The 27,228-nt window shown below is 42.3% G+C and overlaps 1 protein-coding gene across 3 annotated transcripts in view; it reads left to right on the top strand.

The window, feature by feature from the left end:
- The window catches only part of NTRK2 (neurotrophic receptor tyrosine kinase 2), a 278,981-nt gene extending 267,832 nt beyond the window's left edge, over window positions 1–11,149 (top strand). For all 3 annotated transcript variants that reach the window (XM_065406073.1, XM_065406072.1, XM_065406071.1), the window contains 2 exons: window positions 9,584–9,742; window positions 10,964–11,149. In XM_065406073.1, the coding sequence (XP_065262145.1) occupies window positions 9,584–9,742; window positions 10,964–11,149 (345 nt within the window). The remainder of the gene's footprint in view (window positions 1–9,583; window positions 9,743–10,963) is intronic.
- The last annotated feature ends 16,079 nt before the right edge of the window (window positions 11,150–27,228 follow it).

Here is a 27,228-nt window from a genome sequence, read left to right as displayed (position 1 = left end):
TTAGTAAGGTGCTTTGAGATCCTTAAATACACTGTGTACTGCATTGTGTACATTATTATTAATGATTAAATGAATAGAATACTTTAAGCTATATGCATCATATTGATTGGTGTATATATATGGACTTTATTTTGGATACAAAGGGCTCAATTCACCCCTTCTGATATAAGACGATGTACAGTGAACACCCTTGCACTAGTGAGAGCTATTGCACACCAAGGGCAATTCACCCCATGGGACACTAGGCAGCTCTCTCACCATCACTTTCCTTAAGGATTTCACCAGAGGAGGGCAGCTTTAAATTGGCCTTGGCACTCCATGGGAAGCCCCATCAGTGGAGCCTACCTGAGACTATGCTAATTAATTGTATTCGTCAGGTGCTTTGGCTATGTCCCTTTCCAAGCCAGCACTGCCCAGTTTGCTGGCCAGTTATAGGCTCTGAGAGGAGTGGGATTTGTAGGCATCCCTCACTGACGCAACCCTCTTTCCACAACTTTCCCCTACAGAGGGCACTGAGTCCTCAATGGAAGTCAGGTTACATTGGCCTGAATCAAGACCCACAAATATAAACAAAGAGTCTCTCTTACCCAGACAGAGGATCCAGAGGGAGGAGTAAGGGCACAGGAGTCCTCTGCAAAGGTTCCTCTGTTCCTATGAGCTGGGCAAGGATGTCACCCAATAGCTCCTGTAGTCCCAGAAAAACTCCAACTCATTTCTCCCTGTGGACAGGAGAGTTGCTAGCTGGACACCAGAGTAATCCAGTTACATTATAAGCAGCGTGGATATTTTTATAGTTTTGGAACAATAACAAAAATGCATTCTACTTCTTTTCATTTACAGTGTGTAACAATAACAAGGCCCTTCAGCTTACCAAGCATATAAAGACTTAAAGCTCTCTTGGCAATGGCAGCTCACTCAGTGGTTCTTACTGGGCTGACAAAGGACTGCTGTGGTAGGTCTTGGGTCTCAATTCAGGAAAGCACTGATGCATGTGCTAAAACACATACTTAGGTACTGCCATAGGTCATGATGTTTTTCTGAAGTGGGGACTTATTGCTGAATCATTAATTAATGATAGTTAATAAAGTAGTAAGTATCTATATTGCACCCACTGGGCCAAAACCCAACAGGTAACAACAACATGTACTTTGCTGAGCATTGATTTCCGTGGGAGTTGCAGGTGCACTATACCTTTCAGGATTTGGTCCAACTGGAGCAGAGGGCACTCAGCCCCTTAGAGGCTGTGCCGAACATCTCACTGCCTGGGTCCCTTCTGATCTAAATGCAGCTTGGCAAGGATGGCATGAGTTCAGGAAGTGCCTTCTCTGTGGGTGTAATCACTGATGAATCAGTCTTACTTTTACTGGGAAGGCAGACAGCTAGAGCTGTGGCAGCCAAGTTTTGGTCACCAAAATAGTGATTGCACTTCAGTCATCTATCATATTTGTACCAATGGTATTTATTTTCCTGATTGATTCTAATAAAATCAGCACACAGTCCTACCACAACTATACTGTGGTCTTGAGGCATCTAGCCCTGGGGATTAGAGTGGGAAAGTCCTTTTTTTAATTTGCTTTCTAAACTTCATGTCTCTGATAAGATAAATAAACAATAATAAGAGAACCATATTTCACAGTTTATAGCTTTCATTAATTTTTAAGGAACAAGTCAAAGAAATTGCTGAAACAAAGCAATCATGGATGCTGTATGATGAGCCGATCAAAGAGCCACTTTAATATTTAACGAGACCAAAAACCTCTTACAACTAATCATGTTTTACTGGCACTTGCCCTTTGGCCTGGCAAGTGACTGTGTGTTTCTAAGGGACTAATATTTTTGACTTTCTAATGAATTATCATTCGTACAGTAAGTAAATGTGGCAGGGTGGAGCTGTTTGCTTCATTAGTTTAGTTTAGGAAGCAAGATCTTTGTTCACATATCTTGATATTAATGATACTTTTACTTAAAACAATACTTCCCATGATTTAATAGTGCCTTTTCAGCCAAGAATTATTCATATTAATTAATTGAGCCTTACAACATCCTTATACTATCAGATGGATATATTGTGACTCAGAAATGAATGGGCCCTGATTCAGCAGAGCACTGAAGCATGTGCTGTGACAAAGTTCTGTCTTTGACTCTGTGGGTCCTGCATTTCCTGACGGATTTTTGCTAGCCTCAGAGGCTCACTGTTGACCCTCCACATAGCCCTTCTCTCTCTAGAGGCAAGGGTCACAGTCTACTGAGCCATTTTCATCATAAGCCAGCAAGGGAGGTGAGGAGAAACAACCCTCCCTCGCACAGTCTCTGTTGTCTCCCAGTATCAGTGATTAATCAGGGAGGGGAGGGGGGAGCCCAGGCCCGCCCTCTACTCCGGACTCCAGCCCAGGGACCCTAAACTTAGCAGCTTTGAAAGCTGACTTTTGGAAATAGGACATGTACAATTCCCTGGGCTACTTCCCCACAGCAGCCCCCACTCAATATCTTCTTCACAATTACCTCAGGGCCTCCTTCCTTGCACCTGATATGGCTTCGTGCTACTTCATTCCTCCAACAGCACAGCTCCCTTCTATAGCTCCTAGCACCCACCCCACACTGACTAACTGAGAGGCTTTTAACTAGTTCCAGCCAGTCCTTAATTGGCTTCAGGTGTCCCAATCAATCTAGCTGTCTCTCCTGCCTTCTAGAAGGATCTTAATTGGCCCCAGGTGTCTTGATTAACCTGGAGCAACTGCCATTTGGTTACCATGGTACCAGGGATTTGTTTAGCCTGGGGCTAACATACCTGTTCCTCACTACTTTACTGTAGCCATCTGGCTTTGCCCCATCACAGTGCGTATGTTGATTCCTAGGCCTTGTCTACACTACACAGTTTTGTCGACAGAAGTCAGTTTTCATCAACAAAACAGTGGAGGTGTACACACTGCAATGCTCCTCCTGCTGATGTAATTCTCCTGCTACGCCGATATAATAAAAACACTTTGTTGAGCGGCATAGAGCTTTTTGCGACCAAGTTAGAGTGATGCAGTGTCAGTATAGACACTGCACTTGCTTATGTTGCCCTGAGTGGCCTCCAGAAGGTGTTCCACAATGCCTATCATGACCACTCTGGTCAGCAGTTTCATCTCTGCTGCCCTGCAGCCAGGTACACAGGCATGCGCCCTGGAAATTTTGAAATTCCATTTCCTGTTTGCTTGGCATGGAGAGTTCACAGAGCACCTTCCCAGCAAACGTGCTCCTGCCTGGATTACACCAGAGTTGTTGGATCTGCTGGGTCTGTGGGAAGAGGAGGCTGTGCAGTCTCAGCTGTGCTCCAGCCATAGGAATTTTAATACCTACAGGCAAATTGCTCGTGGCATGGAGGAGAAAGAGCATGAAAGGGACACGCTGCACTGCCATGCTAAGATTAAGGCGCTGAGGCAGGCATACTGGAAGGCAAGGGAGGCCGACCATCACTCTGGTGCAGCATTGAAGACATGCCACTTCTACCATGAGCTGCACGCCATCGGCAGCCGCGACCCTACCTCCACTGCCATAAGCCCCGTGGATACTTTGGGGGAACTGGAGGCAGTGGCTAGCAGAGTCAACCCCGATGACGAAGTGGTGGACGAGGAGATCGAGTTGGAGGAGGATTTGGGACAGGCGACAGGGTCATCTGGAGGCGTGAAGAGCCAGGACCTCTTTTTGACTTTGGAGGGGTCTAGCCAGACCCAGTATTCTGGCTCTGGTGCACCTGAAGCAGGAGAGGGGAGCTCCAGTAAGTAATCATTTTGCTTTGATACTGCACAGTGATGTGAGGTAGAGGTGTCCTTTATTTTGTTAGACGGTGCACGTGGGAGAAGGAATAGAAATTAACAACACTCTAGGTACTGTTTGTATCTGCTTCTTATTCCCCAGTGCAGCTACGCAGTGGGGGCCCTGCAGAAAAGTTTGTTAATGTACAGATGGCTTGCATCTGAAGAAGTGAGGTTCTTACCCACGAAAGCTTATGCTCCCAATACTTCTGTTAGTCTTAAAGGTGCCACAGGACCCTCTGTTGCTTAATGTACACCGGGATTTCCCGGGAATTTTCCATAGTTCCATAGAGATCTCTAGAAAACTTTCCTGCAGATACTCTGCAATCCTCTGCTGACGGTTCCTTGGCAGCACTGCTTTTTTATTTTCCCCATTGCAGGAAACTTTGCCACACCAATCGTCAATTACTTCTGCAGGAACCAAAGCAGCACACAGACAAGTGGCATACAGATCCAGTCTGAAGCTGCACACATGCAGGAGATGCACCCTTGCATCCTTGGTTACCCTCAGCAGTGAGATATCAGTTTCAATCACCCCCGCCTGTGGAAAACAGTGCCAGTATTCACAGTAGTGTCCCTAGGCGCATGTAGTGATCCCCTTCTGAAACCACCCAGACCCTTTGTCCCTTCTTGCACCTTCCCCCCTCAACACATTTAGTGCTCTCGCTGTACTGCGTGCTTGCCAAGGGAAAGTGAGAAAGAGGCGTACGTAACTTTTATGATTCAGGACTGTAAGTACACTCACAATACTGACTCTGTGTATTGGTTTTTTTGCTTCTGCAGATGTGCCCTTGAGGGCCAGCTCCTACACACCAGCTCAGCACCTCCATCAGATAAGGAGGTGAACATGTTTCAAGAAGTGTTGCAATTGTCTGATCATGCTGATAGAGAGCACAGAGCATGGAGAGAGACAATCAGTGAAAAACTCAGAATGGATAACTAGGAGAGGAGATGGGCAGGTGTGGATAATAGAGGAGCATGAGTAGATGATAAAGCTCATGGAGGACCAAACAGAGATGCTCAGGTCCCTGATTGCACTGGAGTCAGAACACATCCATGCTCGACTTCCCCTGCAGCCCATACAGAATTGCATTCCATGCCCTCCCCAAACTCCCCACACACACATTCCTTGCATATTTCCGGCCCGTCACAGTACCCCTTGCACTCCACCCCTAGGGACATGTTCCATAATGACAGCTGGACTTACACACAGCTGTGAGAGCCTCATTTGAGAGAGTGCTGCTCAGTGTCATGTCCCATGTAAGAAATGGAAATCTGTGTATTGCTGTTTAATAAAAATTTAGTCTTAAAAATTAAATGATTCTTTATTTGTGTCCTATGCACGATTGTTGCAGCAGAAATTCATACACAGTGGCAATTGGCATATTTGCAGACTACAATTATCCCTCAGGCAGGAATCATTACAGGGATCATTCAAGGTAGCAAGTAAATAATGCCTGGCTGAATGCATTACAGAAAGACACATTATTGGGACTCATTATCAAAATGCTGCCTCAAAGCATCCCTGATTCGAATACTCCAGCCCCTCTTTGAGCCCCTCTGATAGCCCTGGTGTCTGGCTGCTCAAAATCAGCCATCAGCCAATCCACCTCAATGCTCCACCCCTGGGGAAACTTTTCCACCTTGACTTCACAAATGTTATACAGAGCACAGCAGGTTGCTATGACCGTGGGAATATTTTCCTCATTAAGGTCTAACCTGCCAAAAAGGCAGCACCAGTGAGCCTTTAATCTGCTAAATGCACATTCAATAGTCATTCTGGATTACTGTGGGCATTTTCACAACCTCTATTGGAATCTTCTAGTCTGGAAAGAAAGTTTCTGCATGCAGCTTTCTATACAGGCCCTTGTTCCTGAAGATGTGTGTGTCATGCATAGGGTCCTACCAAATTCACGGCCATGACAAACTCGTCACGGACTGTGAAATCTGGTCTCCCCCCATGAAAACTGGTCTTTTGAGTGCTTTTACCCTATGCTATACAGATTTCATGGGTGTTTCTTAAACTGAAGGTCCTGACCCAAAAGGAAGTTGCAGGGGGGTCACAAGATTATTTTAAGGGGGTCGCGGTATTGCCACTCTTACTTCTGTGTTGCCTTCAGAGCTGGGTGGCTGGAGACTGGCGGCTGTTAGCCGGGAACCCAGCTCTGAAGGCAGCGCCTCGCCAGCAGCAGTGCAGAAGTAAGGGTGGCAATACCATACCATTGCACCCTTACTTCACGCTGCTGCCTTCAGAGCTAGGTGGCCAGAGAGTGGGAGCTGCTGACTGCGGCCCCAGCTCTGCAGGCAGCAGCACAGAAGTAAGGGTGGCAATACCATACCATGCCATCCTTACATCTGCACTTCTGTTGGCGGCGGCTCTGCCTTCAGAGCTGGGCTCCCAGCCAGCAGCCACTGCTTTCCAGCTGCCCAGCCCTGAAGGCAGCACCGCTGCCAGCAGCAGCGCAGAAGTAAGGGTAGTAGTACCGCAACCCCCCCCACACACACTCACAATAACCTTGCAACTCCCTCCCCACAACTCCCTTTTGGGTCAGGACCCCTACAATTACCATGACATTTCAGATTTAAATAGCTGAAATCATGAAATTTATTATTTTTAAAATCCCACGTCCGTGAAATTGACCAAAATGGGCTGTGAATTTGGTTGGGCCCTAGTCATGCACCTTCCCTGACTACCCTGTGCTGATGTCAGTGAAATGACCCCAGTGATCCACCAGCACCTGCAATACCATAGAGAAGTAGCCCTTTCTGTTGATGTACTCTGTCGCAAGATGGCCTGGGGTCAAAATTGGGATATGCGTGCCATCTATCGCTCCACCGCAGTTAGGGAATCCCACTGCTGCAAAGCCATCCACTATTCACCACCCATTGTCCAGAGTCACAGTCCTTCGTAGCAGGAGGCAATTAATGGCCCTGCACACTTGCATCACTGCAACACCCACGGTGAACATCCCAACTCCGAACTGATTCACAACTGACCAGTAGCACTCTGGAGTTGCCAGCTTCCACACAGCGATTTCCACTCACTTTTCCACAGTGAGGGCAGCTCTCATTGTGGTGTCCTTGCACCGCACTGCAGTGGCAAGCTCCGCAAAAGTTCCAGAAAGGTGGTTTTGCGCATCCAAAAGTTCTGCAGCCACTGCACGTCATCCCATATCTGCATCACAATTCAATCCCACTACTCGGTGTTTGTTTTCCAAGCCCAGTAATGATGGTCCACCGTGTGCAGCTGCTCCATGAATGCCAACAGCAATCTTGAATTGTTTCTTTCAGTGGCACATAGCAGGGCAGGCACCACAAATTCATTTTCAGATTTGCAGTTCATGAAATACTGCAGGATCAGCTGTGTTGCATTCGTAATGCTTATTACAAGACTGAAGAGCAGTGCAGGATCCATGCTTTCAGGCAGAGATGGCGGGTGCCTAGTTTACAGGGGAAGTTGAAAAATGGCACAAAACGTAGTCGGAAACCCATGGATTGATAGGACGGAGAAAACTGCATCATGGGGGCAGTGAGCCCACCCCCATAATGCACTGCTATCCATTCCCAGAACTCCTAGTGTCAGAAGGTGGTGATTTGAACAGTGGGATAGCTACCCACGCTGCACTGCTCTCTCTGTCGGTGCTAAAGCACCAACTGTGGACATGCTCCACCCACATTATCTGGGTTGAGGGGCAGCAAAAGAGTGCCTATTAATAAAACACATGCCTATGTAGGTTGTGGCACCTCTATGTATTTTTATGTAATCAATAATGGTCTAAGTCTTTTATGGTAGTGTATGCAGCATGATTGCACTGTTTAACAGTGATGACTGTATTTTTGATGTGCTACACTAACACTGAAGCACTGACAAATATATGGGAAAAGATTTACCAACTGCTTTAGAAGTAATCTGAACCCTGACTGAACTTTTATTAGGCTCACCTATCATTTGCTGTTTTGACATCAGAACAAGGAAAATATTTTTTTATAACAACTTATGTAAAGTCCCAGAAGGAGGAATGATCTCCTGAAAGACTGGAATCTTGAAAAGTGAAAAATCTGTCCTGGTGTGGTTTCATAAACTAAATAAATTATCAGAGAGGAAAAAATATATTAATCAAAAATTATATATCCTTTAAAAACAAAATATTCTTGGAGCCGTTTACAACAGCTCCAATTCAGAGATAATCAGAATTCCATAAAATGGTCATACTGGGTTAGATTTGTTAATTAGATTTGTTAGGATTTGTTAATTTGTATGATCAAGTTGAAATGGCATATCAAGAGGCAATAAATCAATTGGAAAATGGAAATAAAAACATTTTTTTTTAAAAGAATCAAGGTTAAAGAAGATCCTAGTTTTAAGAAAGTGCATCTGTTTAAGAAAATAACAAACGCTTCGTGAATATTCATACAGGCCTTGATTCAGAAGGGCATTCCTAAGGAGTTCAACATGTGCTTAAGTACTTTGCTGATTCAGGGTCTGATTCCAATAGTTACAGATCATTATTAAGCAGATTAGTTAATCCAAAAGAGTTGGGGCTGGGGGTTTAGGCTATTTAGGAGAGAATGAATAATTTGTAATAAAAAATCAGTCAATAAAATTTGCACCGTTTTCTCTTAGAAATTTATCTACAAACAGGCTGCAGAATTCTTTTATATTTTAATTATTGAAAATTATTTGTAGATTTCTTCAGTGCATAAATTTTGGTCTGCAATAATTCGTGAGCAATTCACTGTGAATATTTAAAAAATTCACATGGCATTAGTCAGTCCCCAGTCCTTCGATGAATTCTGGGTGGATGCAGAATCAAGGTCATAATTAGATATGTCATATGATATTGACTGGGTGACTGATGTAGCTAAATAACAACAGAATGAGTTTTGAATTGCAGATTCAATTGTAAAATCTGCAAATTGAAATTCACATTGGTGCTTAGTTATTTATGCAATTTGAAAATCACAGTTTGTTATTTATACTTTTTGACATTCTAATTTTGGCAAATATTCAACTTAAAAATTCACTTTTCTCAAAGTCTAGTTGACTGGAATGCACTCTTCACTAAAATATTCATGGAAAATTAATTTGCCAGAATAGTAAAGTTTATTCATTGGAATATCTATGAACTATAAACACAAGAAGGTCATGAACACAGTCAAATATATGAATAATTGCAGATTTCTGTAAGTGAATATCAATTCTCCTCTCCCAGGTCACGTTCAGTTCTTCATAAGAGGAAGGGAGAAGTCTTGTGGGTCAGGCATGGAATTGGGAATTAAGAGATAAATCACCTTGGCCCTACTTCTACAATGAGCTCCATATGGACAGACCACTGTGGAGCTCACTAGAAGTCAATGGGGTTTGGTACGGAACGGGGCAATGTCTGCACTGAACTCATTATGTGATACCTTAGTCTCTCTGTGTTGTACAATGAGTGTGTTAGGGTGTTGTTAGGTTTTGTTCTGTAGTGCTCTGAGTCCCTCGGATAGAAGGCGCTAAATAAGTCCAAAAAATCAGTATATAATTCAGAAATAATTTCCTTGAAGGTACCACAATATTGAGAAATCGATCTTGGTAGTGATTGCCATCCATTTACATTGATTAAGAGATGAATTTATGATAATAGGAAGTAGTATCTTGCTAATTTGTTCTTACAAGCTCTGTAAAGTTAATGGGCACAAATAGAAAATATCAATATCCACTCCCTCAGTTTGGCATTCATTGTGCACATCTTCACAAGGAACCCATAGGAATTCTTTTAAACAAGTTTGTTCTTTTCCATCAGGTTGGTGGTCACACCATGTTGCCCATTCGTTGGATGCCTCCTGAGAGTATCATGTACAGGAAGTTCACCACAGAAAGCGATGTCTGGAGCTTGGGGGTCGTTTTATGGGAAATCTTCACCTATGGCAAACAGCCATGGTATCAGCTCTCAAACAATGAGGTGTGTATAATGCACTGTGCATAACAAAATGTGCTTCAGATGGTGGAGTTTAACTAAAGATATGGATGCAACAAGGGAATCGCTCTCTGATTGGAAAGGATAGCACACAAGTTGCAATGTTATTTACTATGAAAATCACTATGTACTTGCCAACACTTACAGTATTATCACAAGTGTCATCGTTTGGGTCCATTTTTCTCTGGCTTTTTTAATTTTTCCTGCTAAGAGAGAAGGGTGTTATCCAAGTAGAATACAAGAAAGTTGTGGGGTAAGCTGGAACCTGCCTGGGGTATGGAGAAAAAACTGAGGTGACAGGTGTTGCAGTCTTGCAAAGGAAAGGGGCTGGAGTATCTTCAGCCCAGCCTCTGGCAGTCTCTATTACAGGTATCAACCAGTGTGTGTAAGTGACTCAAGAACAATGCTGCTGTCTTACCCCAGTCTATAACAAATTGAGGGGATCCGGAAGTCCTTTGAAGCCCAGGAAAACTCTGCCAGGGATGACCCCTTGTATCTCCAGTCGCTGACCACCTGCCACTGTGATGCCTCCATGAGCATGTGGGAGGGAATGGTTCTGAGTGAGAGAGGAGCATGCAGCATGTGGTTTGGAGTCTGTATCACAAACCCTACCACAATTGCCAATAGTTAGGGTACTTGTGCTCAGTCTCAATAGAGGCTTGTGTGGGTGTGGAAGCTGAACTGAAGCCCTCAGAATGAATTACCCTGGTAAGTAGGGTGAAAGGCATTGGTCCCTCCAAGTTAGGATTTTGGGAGGTTGATGGAACAGATTTTGGAAGCTTATACCATTATTTCCCGTGATTTACTAGTTCTGTAGACAGAGAATTTCAGTCTACAGGGCTGCCAATATAGCCCCTTTCATAAGAAATAAATTCACTCACACTCAGGGCTTGTCTACAGAGGAAAATTGTACCAGTATTAGGCAAAGTATGAATTTAAACTGCTATAGCTATACCAGTGTCACTCCCCATGAGGACCCTCTTATTCCAGATTGCCTTTTTCCAGTTTAGCTGATGTCACTTTGGAAGTGGTTTAAGCCAGTGTTTTTCAAAGTTCGGGTCATGACCCAGTACTGGGTTGTGGCATGTAAGGCACTGGGTCACCTTGCTCAGCACCCAGGGACCCTAGCAGCTCTGGTCAGCACTGGCTAAGGCAGGCTAGTGCCTATCTATTGCTCCACTGATTCTTTCTTTGCTCTCTCACTAGGTGATCGAGTGCATCACTCAGGGCCGAGTTCTGCAGCGACCTCGTACGTGCCCAAAGGAAGTGTACGACTTGATGCTGGGTTGTTGGCAACGGGAGCCTCACATGAGGCTCAACATCAAAGAAATCCATTCCCTCCTTCAGAACTTGGCCAAGGCTTCTCCAGTTTACCTGGATATTCTAGGCTAGAGCCTCCTAGCATTTCCTCTTATGGGCTGTGTGAATGAATGTGTTCAACGGCCGCTGAACTCCATCAAAATATGTTCTTAACTCTGACAGTAGTAATGACAAAGATGCGGAGAAGCTTTCAAAGGGCAAGCAATGTGCACTTCTCCATCTGTAGACACAGTATTGACTTTTTTGACATTATTGAAATGTATCTCTTTTCTCTTTCTCTTTCTGTTTCTCTCATTTTTTCTCTCTCCTTCTATTCAATCTGGCTTCTGCGTTATTGTAACTCTGCATAGACAAAGGCCTTAAAAACCTGATCTGTTATATCAGCAGACACTCCAGATTGCCCACCACAACTAACAATGCCTTGTTGTACTCATGCCTTTGATGTGGATGAAAAAAGGGAAAAAAATATTTGACTCGAACTTTGTGACTTCTGCTGTACAGATACTGGGAGTTTCTCTTGATTCACCTCTACTTTTTTTGCTTCGGCGTGTGGGTGGAAAAAGAAGATTGGTGTTCTGTATGGGAAGCTTATTTCTAGTTGAGATAAAGCCAGATAGAAAGAAAACAGCGTTGTGTGATCCACTATATGGAAGAACCATGGGATTAGATGGCATCCAACCCCGCTCAAAAACACTGAAATGATTTAATGGTAGGAAAGGATTCTGTGCTTTCCTCTGGGAGTCTGTCTGAGGAGTAAAGGGATTGTTTAAAGAGTGTGCTTGGTTAGCACTTTTCATCATCAGATCCAGTACAATGGTCTATGGTAAAAAGAAAAAGATGCTGCCTGCATTGCACTAGGTTACACAACACTATGATAAGCTAAATACAATCCCTCAACTTGTCTTAGAGTAGGATATTGTGATAGCACTGGTATAAAAGTGTTCTCCAGCTAGCCTTTGGTAATACAGGCTGAAGCTAGGCTGATTAATGTACAGTATGCGTTTCAGGGTCAAGTGTTGAAGCTGAGGACTTTGATCAGACAGGACAAGTTGTAGATGCTGAGGCAAGCTGTAGATACTGTGCTTGTCAGTTAGCATATTCCTACAGCTCTCCTTCGCCATTCCCGTTTTTTCACTGTGCAAGCAAAATTGTGCATGGTCTTCGTCGATTAATGCCCTTTGTGCAGAAACTATTGCTCATCTTGTTGTACACCCTGATAGGAATAGCAAATCCATAAAGGTATAACATATATTTAATTAGAGGGAGCTAATGGAGGTCATTAGCTACATTCAGATGTCTTTACATTGTTACAGATATGATACTACGCAAATAATCTAAAACATGGAAATAGTAGATTATGTTTTATCCATGGCTGGGGATGATAGAATTAAGTCCCTGGACTTAATCTAGACCGCTAGATGTGATCCTGTGGTTATCACTTAACATTATAGCATACAGACCCTGAGTTCAGCACCAATTTCTGGTTGATCTAGTGGTGTCATTCCCAGCATCCACTGTTCTGTAATTTATTTATGTCTGGTTGGAAAGGCATTGTGTGCATACAGTATATGCATGGCCACTGTGCTGATGGCAAGTGCATGGGCATCTATGTTTATTTTTCAAACAGATGCTGAAGATTTAAAATTTAGATTTAGGATTATTTTTCTTATGAACTCTTACAAATGGAAATAAATCTTACCTGTTCCTCAAGAACATTTGCCTCCCTCTGTGAGGGGGCCTTGCTGCAAAAAATTGTCCTTTTTTTTTTTTTTTTTTTTTAATATTATGAGCCAGATCAAAGAGTAGTAGTAGTTCTTCATCTTTGTGTTGTGGTTATTTTATTTAATACATTAAGCATTTTATTTTTGTAAGTGTTCCCATAATATGTTAATATATAATTTGCTTGCATATATTATTTATTAAAGCTCTTTCTTTTTTCCTTCAGTGGCTTTTAAAGCCAGTTCATAGAGATTTTGAACATTTTCAGAAATAAAACAATTGACTGGACAGTGATGGAGTTGAACCCTCCTCTATGTCAGTGAAAAAAAGCATTAAAAATAAACTTAACAATGTAACTATAAAGCCATATGCAGTATTTCTTTAATAAACCAGATGTTATTTCTGAACCACTAGAACTGGAAATAAAAAAAAAAAAAAGCCAGAGGAAGACTCATACAAAATGGGCTTTAAGATTTTATCTGGGCTGTCTTAGAAGTTTGAATAGCAATAGCCCTGTTAGAAAAAAATTGAACATTCAGGGAAACCCATTCTCTTGAGGGCCTGAGTTTTATGTTTTTAAGAAATTCAGTTTCAATATAACAGAAAGTGGAAAAGAAAATGTAAAGTGTCAGAGTCCACTGAGACTACACTTTTAGTGTGAAGAGGGAAGGGTTGTGTGTTGGGGAAGGGAGGTACAAAACTCCTACCTGTTGTATTCTGTCATAGTTCCTTATGCCCTTTAGAAAAATGTATCCTTTTTGTCTCCAAGATATTGTTCTCTCTGAGCAATGGCCCTAACCTGAAAGCAAACAGGTAGGTTTTGCAAGAACTAATAGAATGTATACCAAAAATGAAGAAAAAAAATACAATTTGATCTAGTGGCATCCTTTTTTCATTACTAAAAGAGCATACTAGAGTCATGTATGGGGAAAATATAGTGTGTTAGAATACACTGTGCAACAGCATATCAGTATGTCAAACTTAAAGGACCAAATGTTCTACAGAGCCAAAAATATGAATAAACTTGGCCTATATCACACATGTGAACAGTAGTCCATAAAAGCTATAATCAGTGTAGACTAGCTATTAACTAAAGCTAAACCAGTTTTTGCATTTATTCATAAGAAGGGGTGTAAGTGTAGCAAAATGAGTGGAAAAGAGAAAAAGAAATATGTTCAAATGGCAATGAGGGGTGAGTGTATGTATAGACATTTGTCATGCTTGCAACTTCAGCTAAATCTTATACACTGAGCAAATATGACAATCAGGCTCATTACAAAATCTTTCTGGACTATGCTACAAACCGATCATATATATAATATATATTATATAATATATATTATATATATATGTGTTTACATAGGGTGTGTATATATACATGGTATATACATATATGTATATGTGTGTTATAAATATTTGATTTATACATATGCAGACATGCATATACAGTATGAGTGATTGTGTGTATATGTATAAATTTACATATACATGTATTCTAACAGATGATAATTAGGGTACAATGTTATTAATAAAGTCCGCTAAATAACCAAAATCCTGTTTTCCTTTGGTATTTCTTTTTCTATGTTTATAAGATTTAACTTTTTATGTGAATGCAGTTCCGCATGGGTGGAGGAAATACTAGAATGCCAGAGATATTTTTAACAATCAACATTTTTTTCCAAATGATTGTATAAAAGCAATCCCTCCGTTATTGTCTAATATTCATTGATTTCTCACAGAGCAATGAACAGATTGGCTTCAAACTTCCTAGAAGAAAGTTTGGTTTCAAATAATTTCTGTTTTTGTGCTATTATTGTTGTATTGTTCAACAGCAGTACTACAGCTCCATTGGCATTTTGCACTTCTCTTCAGTTACAAAATAATTCCAAGAATGAGCTGGAATTTTCAGATTGCAACACAACTGGTAGAACAATGGTGAGAACTCCAAAACCCTGCAGTAATAATAGCAGCAGCTAGTATTGGGAATTTCCCACGTTCTCTCCTTCACCCTCAGTAAATCTGCAGAACTCAGCAACCAGCTGTAGCGAACAGTATTTGTAAAGCAACAGCACCCCATGATGCATGATGGAACTTCTTTATACATAGGAGTTCATTCATTTTGATTTATAAACCAATATATTTATATATTATCTGCTGTTCAATAAATAATTGCCATTTACTTCTCTCCCCCCCCCCCCCCTCTCTCTGCTCTTTGGAGATATTTTTGTTGTGCTCAATATAGACTTTCACAGAACACTTTAAAGATAAAAGAAACACCCCAATAAAGCGATCAAGTCACTAGCTAAATTATAGTGCATATGCGTAATAACAAGACTGTCTCCAGGTTGTTACAGCCTGTAAAAGAAATTCAAATATTGCTGTAAGAATGTGGGGGTGGGTGGGGAGGGGTTTGGGGTTTCTGGTTGAAGATGAAGGTTTTGATAGCACAGGAAGCTGTATTTTCTTGTTGTCAGGGCTGGGATGAACCACTGCTGCTCTGAGTCAAGAGGTCCTTGAAGAGCCTTAGTTAATTTTTATTTTATTTTATTTTTTTGCTACATTCATCACAAATATGAAGCAAAAAAAAGTCTACAATGTTGCAGGGAAAACACTGTGAATTTCACAACAGCAACCAAGTGACTATTTTGCCATCTTTTTAAAGTACGTCTCAGGAGAAGAAATGGGAAATGATGGGTATATTATTTTCTTGTCTATGCATTCTAGGCCAGGTCTATGGTTTTTTTTGTTTGCTTGTAGAAAGTTCTGAGTGAAGATTGGCTGAAATGTATTTTATAAACACAGAATACTTTGGGCAAGCATAGCAGAAGCTGCTTCTAGCAAGGCTATTTGGCAGGAAGGCATAAGAAAACAAAAATCTAATAAAATAAAATCAGAGGCCTATATCTTGCAGCTTATATGTATTGTTCTGTAACTTAAAGAAAAAGAAATGTCGAACAAGCAGCTGAGAATTTTATATACAAGTAATTCAATTCAGTGTGGATGTTTAATTACATCACCAATAGAGAAAGATTCAATTTATTATGAAATATTTGCCCCAGCCCTGCTCTCTACCTATACTTCATGTATATATATGTATATTTCTAGATTCCACTCTCTCTCTCTCTCTCTTGAGAGTGAGAGAGAGGGAGATACCTACTTATAAATATAGATCTCTATATTTGTCACTAAAACTGTGACCTGGTGTTTAGAGCTATCTTTCTCCTTTATTTTTCTTTTTTTTTTACACTGTGATGTCTCTGTGCAGATATTTAGTGGTTCTTGTTTTGCAGTTTGTTATAGAAATTCATTGCTTTAAAAGATCCATTGCATCTTGGCTGATTTTGAAGTGATGCCTGAGTATCAGTGTTAAAAGATTTGTTTGTGAATCATGTGACCAGCTTCTGTCAACATGACATGGAAAGTCTCTTGTACTACAGTGTATTTAATACAAATGATGTCTTTCAATAAACAGTGTCATCCAAAAGAAAGACTGTAAGTGATACAATGATGATTACTTTAAAAATGTATACAATTTTCATGAAACATTGTGTGGTATTTTCTTTTATTTGATTCCTGTTTAAAAAACGTGGTAATAATGAATGGCTAAATGTGCTTGGAAATGTGACATATTTACAGTCTAAAATAATGATAAAAAACAGTTCCATACAGGTACTATACTCCTATGAGATGAAAGAAGCATCACATACAAAACAGTTATGAAATTTGCTACCTGTATTTACACAAATAGGGCTATTTAAAAAAAAGTCCTAAAGTGAACCCATTGGAAAATTTGCACATTTGGGTACATGTGCATGTGAATACTTGTTTGTCATATAGTTATCCATATAGCATATGCAGTCCTGCAATAAGGTGCTTATCAGTAGGTGAAAGTATTTTCTGGATACAATTTATGTGCATGTTTTCAAAATGTGTCTCATAATCCACAGCACCATTAATAAACTAGCGAAGATTAGAGTTTGGGTTTCTTCCTTGTCCCAATGTAGTATTAAAATGTTGTGAACAAATGTAGCATTAATTCCAGGCCAGCCTGTTTAGTAGCTGAAACTCCTAAATAGTAATATATAAAAAAAGCAGTGTTTATACATTCAACATGGCTTCAGCCGCCTAATTGAAGATCCCACTGTAGGTTATTGATTTACCCAAGTGTAACCCACACACCTTCTGGGTGTGGTGTTCTGTCCCATCTAGTGGCACTGAGACCACTTAGAGAGAGACAGAGACAGCGAGATTAATGAGTTTGCTCTACAGCCTTAGCTACCAGCCAGTTGGCTTTTAGCTCAGGTGGTAGAGGCTCATGCACTAAGCTCCAGATTCAATCCCGCCTGCCAACAACTGGAGTCTGACGGCATTACACGAGGCCTTCAGATTTAAAGGATACCAATAGGAAAGCCACTCTATGGCTATAACTGTTTGGCTTTGCCAAGAGATCTGCTTGAGATTGCAGGAGCTGGCTGTCATTCTAAAAGTCTGAGGGGAAATTATCAAGCAAAGAACAGCCCAACACAAGGCTGGTCTAATGCTATGAAAATAGCATCAAGATCTGTGCTAGTAAATTAGTTGTCAATGTATCATTCAGTCAGTGGGAAGCAAGCCTCCTAGTGTGGGCTGACAGACTTGGGCCAGCAAGGCTCCCATTAGCACTCTACAAAGCGCTGTCTAGACAGCGCTTTGAAGATGTGGCTCAGGCTGAAGATCGGCCTCTGAAGCTTAGGGAGAGGGGTGGACTTCAGCTTGCTTCCATGGGCTGTATAGACATACCCTTAGGGTCATATTATACCATTTCATGGTGACTATGCAGGATGCAGATAGAGCAGGAGTATGCCATACCATCAAATCTTGGTTGTTGAAATGAAACTCCTAGCCATTATGGCCTTGACTCCACTAGAGAACTGACTTGGTTGTGATTGAACTGGATACACTGAACCACTTGAAGTGGAAAAGATTCATTGAATCCACACTCCCCATGCTGAGTGGGTTTATGTTTTTCCCCTCATCCACACTAGTGCTGTCTTAAACCACTTCACATAAACCTGGCCATACATTCTAGGTGATGTTGCAAGGCCACACATGTGCACTGTGAGACAGTAGTGGGAGGGCTAGTTAAACTGTTACAGCTTGTCTGTGTCCACACTGACACTGAACTAGTTAAACTTTAACTAGTTATTAACCCTGCTGAAAGATAACCTCTTCTAGCTGAGTATTACATTGGTTGGGGTATTTCTGTATGTATATGCAGCATTCTGCAAACATTCTAAGGGTTATAACTGGTTTAATTTCTTTAGTATAGACCAGGCCAATGTGACAGTTTACACAGTTGTGCTAACTGGACTCCTCCACCTCTCTAGCAACACAGCGGCCCAAGGTACCATGTAGCAGCTGGTTGCCCAGCTTACGCAGTACCCCTCTCAAGGATGGTGATGTCAGGCATGCAGCAGGAATTAATAAAGCAAAGAGCTGCACCCTTGCTTATTGCCAATCAGGTGGAGGGGACCATGAGGCCCTTAGGACCTGATCAGTGGGAGATTTGCCAGCAACAGGAATACTGGATGAGGTCCTTACTCAGGATCATGAAGATTTGATCCAGGATCATCTGCTAAAGCAAGAAATTGTCATAGCTGTAGTTCTGTAGCACCTACTTGGCTAAGAGCAGTGCTAATAAATGCACAGCACACTTAGAGTATCGCCACAACTGAGAGATTTAACTTAATGTTTTCGTATTACTGGCATTGTTTTTATTATCTTTGGACCCCAGCAACTGTAATGATGAAATTTGATTTTGACTGCACATAGGTATGCCTTAAAGAGGCTAACAAGCTTGCAGATCATCTCAGTATTTTCAGTGAGTGTTGGACAAACTGCAATCGTTTGTTAAAGCCTTTTGTTATCTCCCTACCACAAACTGCTAGCCAAGCATACTCACCTATGTGTGACTTTATATAATGATGGTTTGCGAAAGATTGTCAGCTGTGTCTTTGACATATTAATAATGTATTCAGAAATCCCTTTACCCTTCCTGTTTCTTTCTTCTCCTTAGAGTGCATAAACTTATTTAAAAACTTGTGGGGGGGGGGGGGGGGAGGGGGGGAAATTGAATGTTCAACCCAACTGCTGTGGCTGCTATGGTTTTAGAAACTTTCACAATTGATTTTGTGCTGAAAAAGACTGTCAACCCTGAGTACTAAATGCTTCAAATAACTGTAAGATCAATAATCTTGACGACTGTATTATTAAAAAAATCATTCACAGTATCTTATTGATTACTCCTGTTAGTATTTTTTAATGGACATAATTTCTTTTGAGGTCAGTGGAAAAGTTCATGTTACAAAGAATAATAAAAGCCTGTGAAATAATAAAAAGATATTTGAATAATTAGAAGAGGACCAATCATACTCTGATTAACTAGATCCTCCAGGATCACTTATAAAAATAAAAAATAAACTTATTATGCATTGGGTCCAAATATGTGCTAGGCAGTTATCATCCAAGCAACCTTCTGTGAGAGCCTTCCTGTCCCTCTAGCAAAGGAAGACAGAAGGCAGAAGATTCTGGCTAGGTAAATGGTGTAGGGTGCAGGGCTATGGTTTTGTGGAACATTGGTCTACCTTCTTTGGGGAGAGAGGGCTGTATAGTTTGGATGGCCTCCACCTCAGTAGAAGGTGGACTAATTTCCTCAGGGACAGGCTGGCTAGAGCAGTCAGGTGGGGGTTAAATTAATAGCAAAAGGGAAGGGATGATCTGAGAACTCAGTGAGCACAAAACAGAGATGTTGAGAACAAAATTAATCGAGGAACCAAACGACAAAAAGAGAAGAAATTCTTGAATTGACTATGCCCAAATGCTAGAAGCCTGGGTAACAAACAAGAGGAATTGGAATTGCTCATTTATGAGCATAAATTCAATCTACATGATATTATGGAAACCATGTGGGATGATTCACACAAGTGGAATGTTCAAATCAATGGTTATAAGCTATTTCGGAAGGATCAAGTGGGTAAAAGGGGAGGGGGAGTGGTACTGAAAGTCAAAATGGTATTACCTGTTTCCAAGTCACGGATAACTCAAAGGAAAATTATTTTGAATGCTTATGGATTAATGTCCTAACAGATATAGCACAAGATGGGGTACCAGTTGATGTCTGCTATACATAGGGTGACCAGATCGCAAGAGTAAAGTATCAGGACACATTGGGTGCTGGGGGGCAGACATAGGTGCACAGCCCCGACTGGAGCCATGGGGGAGGGGGACGCACAGCCCTAGGAAGCTGTGAGGGGGGGCGTATGGCCCCTGTTGCAGCCCCTGCGAGGGGTTCATGTCCCCAGCTCCAGCCCCCGGCAGAAGCCACAGGGCGGTTGCGCAGGGCCCTGGTTCCAGCCCCCAGTTGAAGCCATGGGGCCGGGGCGCATGATCCCAGTTCCAGCCCTGGCTACGCTGCTGGCTCAGCCCAGCTGACAGTCACCTCACCTCCCAGCAGGGCTGGTGAGTGTGACCAGGGGAGGGGGCAGGTCATGGGGGAGTGAGTGGCTGTGAGGTCTGTGGTGGGGCGCTGGGCTGTGAGGGGGTGGAGGGCACTGGGCAGTGGGGGAGATTTGTGTGTTTTGGGGTGCTAGGCAGTGGGGGTCTGTGTGGCGCACTATGTAGTTGTGGTGGAACTGTGGGGAAGGGCACTGGGTTGTGGGGGAGATCTGTGGGTGTTGGGGAAGTAGGGAGTGGGGGGGTTCTGTGTGGGGTGCTGGGCAGTTGCGGTGGGGCTGTGGGTGGCGGGGAGGATGCTGGGCAGCAGTGGTGGTGTGCAGTGCACTGTGCATTTGTGTTGTGTTGTGTTGGAAGGGTTATGGGAGGGGCACTGGGCATAGTGGGTCCAGGGGACACTGGGCATAGCAGGTCTGGGAGGTGCCGGGTGAAGGAGCTGTGTGGTGCAGCATGGGCCTGCCCCCAACAGGAAGGGGAAGGTGGCCCAGTGTGTGTCTGATCATGTCATGCATGCCCCATTGCCCCTGGTTGGCCCACTGCTTGCCTCCTCACCTGAGGACTGGGGCAGGAGGTGCAGGGGAGGGTCCCAGCGGGGCTTACCTGGGGCGGCTTTCGGGAAATGGCTGGCAGGTCCCTCTAGGTTCTAGGGTCAGGGGTGGCCAGGGGGGTCTCCATGTGCTGCAACCGCCACTAGCGCCAGCTCCACAGCTCCCATTGGCTGAAACCATGCCAATGGGAGCTGAGGGGGCAGGGCTTGCATGGTACAGGCAGCGCGCAGAGCCCCCTCACTTCCCCGGACCTTAAGAGCCAGAGGGACCTGCCTGAGGTGGGGCTGGGGTCCCAGCGGCACTTACCTGGGGCAGCTCTGGAGAAGTGGCCAGCAGGTCCCTCTGGCTCCTATGGTAAAGGGCAGCCAGGGGGCTTTGCGCACTGCCCACGTTCGCAGGCCCTGCCCCGCCCCCGCAGCTCCCATTGGCCTCAACGGAGCTGGCACTGGTGGTGGACGCAGCACGTGGAGACCCCCCTGGCTACCTCTGTGCCTAGGGGCCACAGGGTCCTGCCAGCCACTTCCCAGGAGCTGCGTGGGAGCCTTCCAGCTAGGGTGACCAATCCACTCCAGCCCCGCGCCAAAATATCAGGACAAATGGTGTCCCGACTGTACATCGGACAAACAACTAAATATTGGGATGGTCCCGATTTTATCAGGACGTCTGGTCACCCTAGCTATATACCACCAAATCACACTAGGGAACAGAATGACTACTCCTTATGCACCTATCTACAAAGTTTAGGGGGGGTGGGAATGTGACCATGAGGAACTTCAATTTGAGTAACATATGCAGGAGGTTTCATGCTGCCATTACTAAAACATCCTTGGAATTTTTAAACATTATAGATGACAATTTCCTAACTCAAAAAATAACACAGGAGAATTCTATGTTAGACTTGTCCTAACAAATAAAGAGGAACTGTTTTCCATAGAAATCAAAAGTCAATGCTATCTTAGGTACAAGCAATCATGACCTAGTCATATTTATAATGTGCAAGCAGAATAAAGTCCAGACCAGTAATATATATATGATACTTAAATAAGGCCAGTTTCACAAAGCAAAAAACAATTAACAGCCAAACCCTCTGGGAGGATGATTTTAATCAGAAAAATTTCAATGATAATTGAGAATCATTTAAGAACATCTTACCAGATGGCCAAAAAGCCACAATCCCACCAATGAGAAGGCAGTGCTGGTTTAAAAGCTGGCATGGTATAGAGGGGGATTGAAGGCAGCTTTAAGATACAAGGAGAAATTATGACCAGCAGAGTTAAGGACTATAAAAACGAATGTTTTAAATATATTAGAAACAAAAAGAATCCTGACAATGGTATCGGTTCATTGCTAGATGGAAATGGCAGAATTATCAATAATAATGCCGAAAAGGCAGAGGTGTTCAATAAATATTTCTGTTCTGTGTTTGGGGAAAAAACAGATTACATAATCTCATCATATGGTGATGATAATACTCTGACCATTCCACCTGTGTGTCTGGAGGATGGTACACAGGCGCTACTAAAACTAGACATTTTTAAATCAGCAGGTCCAGATAACTTCCTCCGAGAGTTTAAAAAAAGTTGTCTGAGGAACTCGCTGGACCATTAATGTTGATTTTCAATAAGTCATGGAACACTGGGGGAATTCCAGAAGACTGGAAGAAAGCTAATGTTGTGCCAATTTTAGAAATGGGTAAACAGGATGACCTGGGTAATTATAGGCCTCTCAGCCTGACATCGATCCCAGGCAAGCTAATGAAAAGGCTGATACTGGGCTCAATTAATAATGAACTAAAGGAGCGTAATTTAATTAAGGCAAATTAGCATGGGTTTGATGAAAATAGCTCCTGTCACACTAACTTGTTCGCTTTTTTTGATGAGCTTACAAATTGGGTTGATGAAGGTCATTATGTTGATATAATACACTTTGACTTGGTAGCACACAACATTTTGATTTAAAAACTAGAACAATATAAAATTAACATGGCACACATTAAATGGATTAAAAACTGACTAACTGATAGGTCTCAAAATGTCACTGTTAATGGAATTCGTCACTGAGCTGGTTTGTTTCAAGTAGAGTACCTCTAGACGCAGTTCTTGGCCATTAGCTATTTAACATCTTTATGAATGACCTGGAAGAAAACATGAAATCGTCACTGATAAAGTCTGCAGCTCACACAAAAATTGGGGGAGTGGTAAATAATGAAGAAGACAAGTCACTGATTCAGAGCAATCTAGATTGCTTGGTAAACTGGGTACTGGCAACACTAACATGGCTAAATATAAATGTATACATCTGGGAACAGAAAATGTAAGCTATACTTCCAGGATGGGGAACTTTATCCTTGGAAGCAGTGACTCTGAAAAAGATTTGGGGCATGGGGTGAATAATCATCTGAACATGAGCTCCCAGTGTGACACTGTGGCCAAAAGACCTAATGCAATCTAAAGGGGAATCTCAAGTAGGAGTACAGAAATTATTTTACCTCTGTATTTGGTTACATGGTGTGACCATTACTGGAAAACTGTATCCAGTTCTGGTGCCCACAATTCAAGAAAGATATTGATAGATTGGTGATAGTTCAGAGAAGAGCCATGAGAATGATTAAAGGATTAGAAACCATGCCTTGTAGTGCTAGACTCAAGGAACTCAATCTATTTATTTTAACAAAGAGAAGATTAATAGGTGATTTGCTTACAGTTTCTAAGTTCCTGCATGGGGAACTAATATTTAATAATAGGCTCTTTGATCTAGCCAAGAAAAGTATAACATGGTCTGGTGTCTGGGAGTTGAAGCTAGACAAATTCAGACAGGAAATAAAATGTGCATTTTTAATGGTGAGAGTAATTAACCATTGGAACAATTTACCAAGGGTTGTGGGGGATTCTCTGTCACTGACAATTTTTAAATCAAGACTGGATGTTTTTTGAAAAGCTCTGCTCTAGGAATTGTTTTGGGGAAGTGCTAAGGCCTGTGGTATACAGGAGGTGAGACTAGATAATCACAGTGGTCCCTTCTGGCCTTAGAATCTATGCAAACATAGCAAATAAAAAGACATGACACAATCACTGCTTCAAAGAGTTTGCCATCTAAGGCTTTGACCTGCAATTTGTTGAGTGTGGACTGATCCTTATATCTGCATGGAGCCCCTTTGGCTACAGTAGGGTAGTGTACTGTGATCACAAGTATAGCAGTATTGTAGCTGTCATGCAATGAATAAAAGAGGGAATTGTTAATGTTAGATTCTTGGGCTGACCATGATATGCATATAAAAATATACCATCAACAACAAATCACCAAAAAAATAGAATTGAGCCAAGATAGGGAACCAAAAGGCTGCTGAAAGCAGAAGGAACTCCTGTCTTGAGCGCATTCTGAAGAAGCTCTTAACAAAGTGCATGATATGTGTACATAGGGGAGAGGAAGAGGTGGATGAGGAGAGATTAGAGCTCAAAGTCATGTTCCAATTAGAAACCACGTTAATTAAAAATACAGTGCAAAACAGCTGAATATATGTTAGCATCTTTTGGCAACTTCTTTATGTTTACTGCTTCAATTTGTGAGCTCAAAGCAAAAATAAGAACATGCAAGTAAAGCAGAGATGGGCCAAACCACTTCAGTGTACTTTGTGTGCCTCTTATTAAAGACTACACTGTTACTAGGCCTATGGGGAGAAGAAGCATTTTATGCTTGTGCAAGATGCTCTGTACCAGTCCCTGACTGACGTCTACTAGTCCAAAGTGGTTCTGGAGGTAGGGCTTATATTGTTCTCAAAGACATGCCAGCTTTGCCATTACATGATGATGGAATTATGTTGGTTTAAATACATGTAGAAAGTTACTGCTTCCTCTGATGAAAAGAGGGAAATGTATTTTCATATGAGAGAGCATTTACAGAGTGCAAAGTGATCTGAATCTGCCACTCAGCCAGGGTAGAAGCTGATTTGGGAGGTTGGTGACACAACTAAGACTAACAGCAAATGGTGATATCAACAAACCCAAGAATTAAACAAATCAGAAGACAAGTTACCAATGTAAATCCATGGGTTCAAATTCTGTTCTCAGTCACACTGCTAGAAACACAGAATAACTTCACTGATTTCAAACAAGCGGTCCTGCAAAGTCAGAATTGCTGAGGCTGGAATAATAAGGATGAACAAATTTGCACCTTTTAGTTCAGAACCTCAAACCAATTTACAAACATCACTTGTGATGGTGTGGACCAGGGGTCGGCAACCTTTCAGAAGTGGTGTGCCGAGTCTTCATTTATTCACTCTCATTTAAGGTTTTGCGTGCCAGTATGACATTTTAACCTTTTTAGAAGGTCTCTTTCTATAAGTCTATAATATATAACTAAACTATTGTTGTATGTAAAGTAAATAAGGGTTTTAAAATGTTTAAGAAGCTTCATTTAAAATTAAATTAAAATGCAGAGCCCCCCCGGACCGGTGGCCAGGACCCGGGCAGTGTGAGTGCCACTGAATATCAGCTCGCATGCGCCTTTGGCACGCGTGCCATAGGATGCCTACCCCTGGTGTAGACCATAGAGATAGAACCCTTTGGGTAGGAGCACTTTCCTTTATGACTGTCTGGACCCTGCTAACTCCCTCAGTCAGGGCCGCCCGGGGGGGGGGGGGGGGGAAGTGGGGCAATTTGCCCCAGACCGCGGGCCCCGCAGGGACCCCCACGAGAATATAGTATTCTATAGTATTGCAACTTTTTTTTATGGAAGGGGCCCTCGAAATTGCTTTGCCCCAGGCCCCCTGAATCCTCTGGGTGGCCCTGCCCTCAGTGCAGGGTTGTCTTCCAATTGCAACATATTTCCCAGCATGCAGTTCTGGGTCTTTAAATGTGGCAGAGCCATTTTGTTGCTTTCTGCTTTGCTCCTTCTTTCAGCTGGTAAGTGTTCTTAATTCTTGGTATGTTTCTCCTTTCTTATTACTGAGGAGATGCATAGTCTCATAGCACCTCTATAAGTAGATAAGTAGTATTACACTCACATTAATGACACTGGTCTATAATTTTTGAGAAGTCATCTGCTTCAGAGATAAAATGTGCTATTTATTATGTATTTTGATGTGCTGAATTCAAATATGACAATTAAAACAACTGATTGGCTACTGTTTCTAAGATATTTAAGTTTTTACATTTTATGTCTATGTATATTGTGTAGATAGTAGAGTTTTAATCATAAATTGTAAACCTAGGTCTTTTCATGTGTTTATGGTTGCTTTACATGATAATATTTCACCTGTCCTGTTTATGTAACACTTTAAAAATCAGCAAAAGGGTTATATAAATAAAATTTATTATGAAACAAAAGGCAAAAAACTATTATGTACATAGTTTAGTCCTATTCAGTGTCTACTCGGCGCTTCTTGGCTTGTCTCTTGTATTCATTAAATGGAGCATCTCTTGTCACTGTCCAGCAATAGTCTGCAAGCATTGATGGGCTCCATTTGCCCTGATAGCGTTTCTCCACTGTTGCAATGTCCTGATGAAATCGCTCGCCGTGCTCGTCGCTCACTGCTCCGCAGTTCGGTGGAAAAAAATCTAGATGAGAGTGCAAAAAATGTATCTTTAGTGACATGTTGCAACCAAGGCTTTTGTATGCCTTGAGGAGGTTTTCCACCAACAACCTGTAGTTGTCTGCCTTGTTGTTTCCGAGAAAATTTATTGCCACTAACTGGAAGGCTTTCCATGCCGTCTTTTCCTTGCCACGCAGTGCATGGTCAAATGCATCATCTCAAAGAAGTTCACGAATCTGAGGACCAACAAAGACACCTTCCTTTATCTTAGCTTCACTTAACCTTGGAAATTTTCCACGGAGGTACTTGAAAGCTGCTTGTGTTTTGTCAATGGCCTTGACAAAGTTCTTCATCAGACCCAGGTTGATGTGTAAGGGTGGTAACAAAATCTTCCTTGATTCAACAAGTTGTGGATGTTGAACACTTTTCCTCCCAGGCTCCAATGACTGTCGGAGTGGCCAATCTTTCTTGATGTAGTGGGAATCTCTTGCATGACTATCCCATTCGCAGAGAAAACAGCAGTACTTTGTGTATCCAGTCTGCAGACCAAGCAAGAGAGCAACAACCTTCAAATCGCCACAAAGCTGCCACTGATGTTGGTCATAGTTTATGCACCTCAAAAGTTGTTTCATGTTGTCATAGGTTTCCTTCATATGGACTGCATGACCAACTGGAATTGATGGCAAAACATTGCCATTATGCAGTAAAACAGCTTTAAGACTCGTCTTCGATGAATCAATGAACAGTCTCCACTCATCTGTATCGTGAACGATGTGGAGGGCTGCCATCACACCATCGATGTTGTTGCAGGCTACAAGATCACCTTCCACGAAGAAGAATGGGACAAGATCCTTTTGACGGTC

The sequence above is a fragment of the Emys orbicularis genome, chromosome 6 (assembly GCF_028017835.1).
Source record: "Emys orbicularis isolate rEmyOrb1 chromosome 6, rEmyOrb1.hap1, whole genome shotgun sequence".
Lineage (NCBI taxonomy): Eukaryota > Metazoa > Chordata > Testudines > Emydidae > Emys > Emys orbicularis.
Note: the sequence above shows the minus strand (reverse complement) of the source record. Positions and strands in the feature narration are given on the sequence as shown.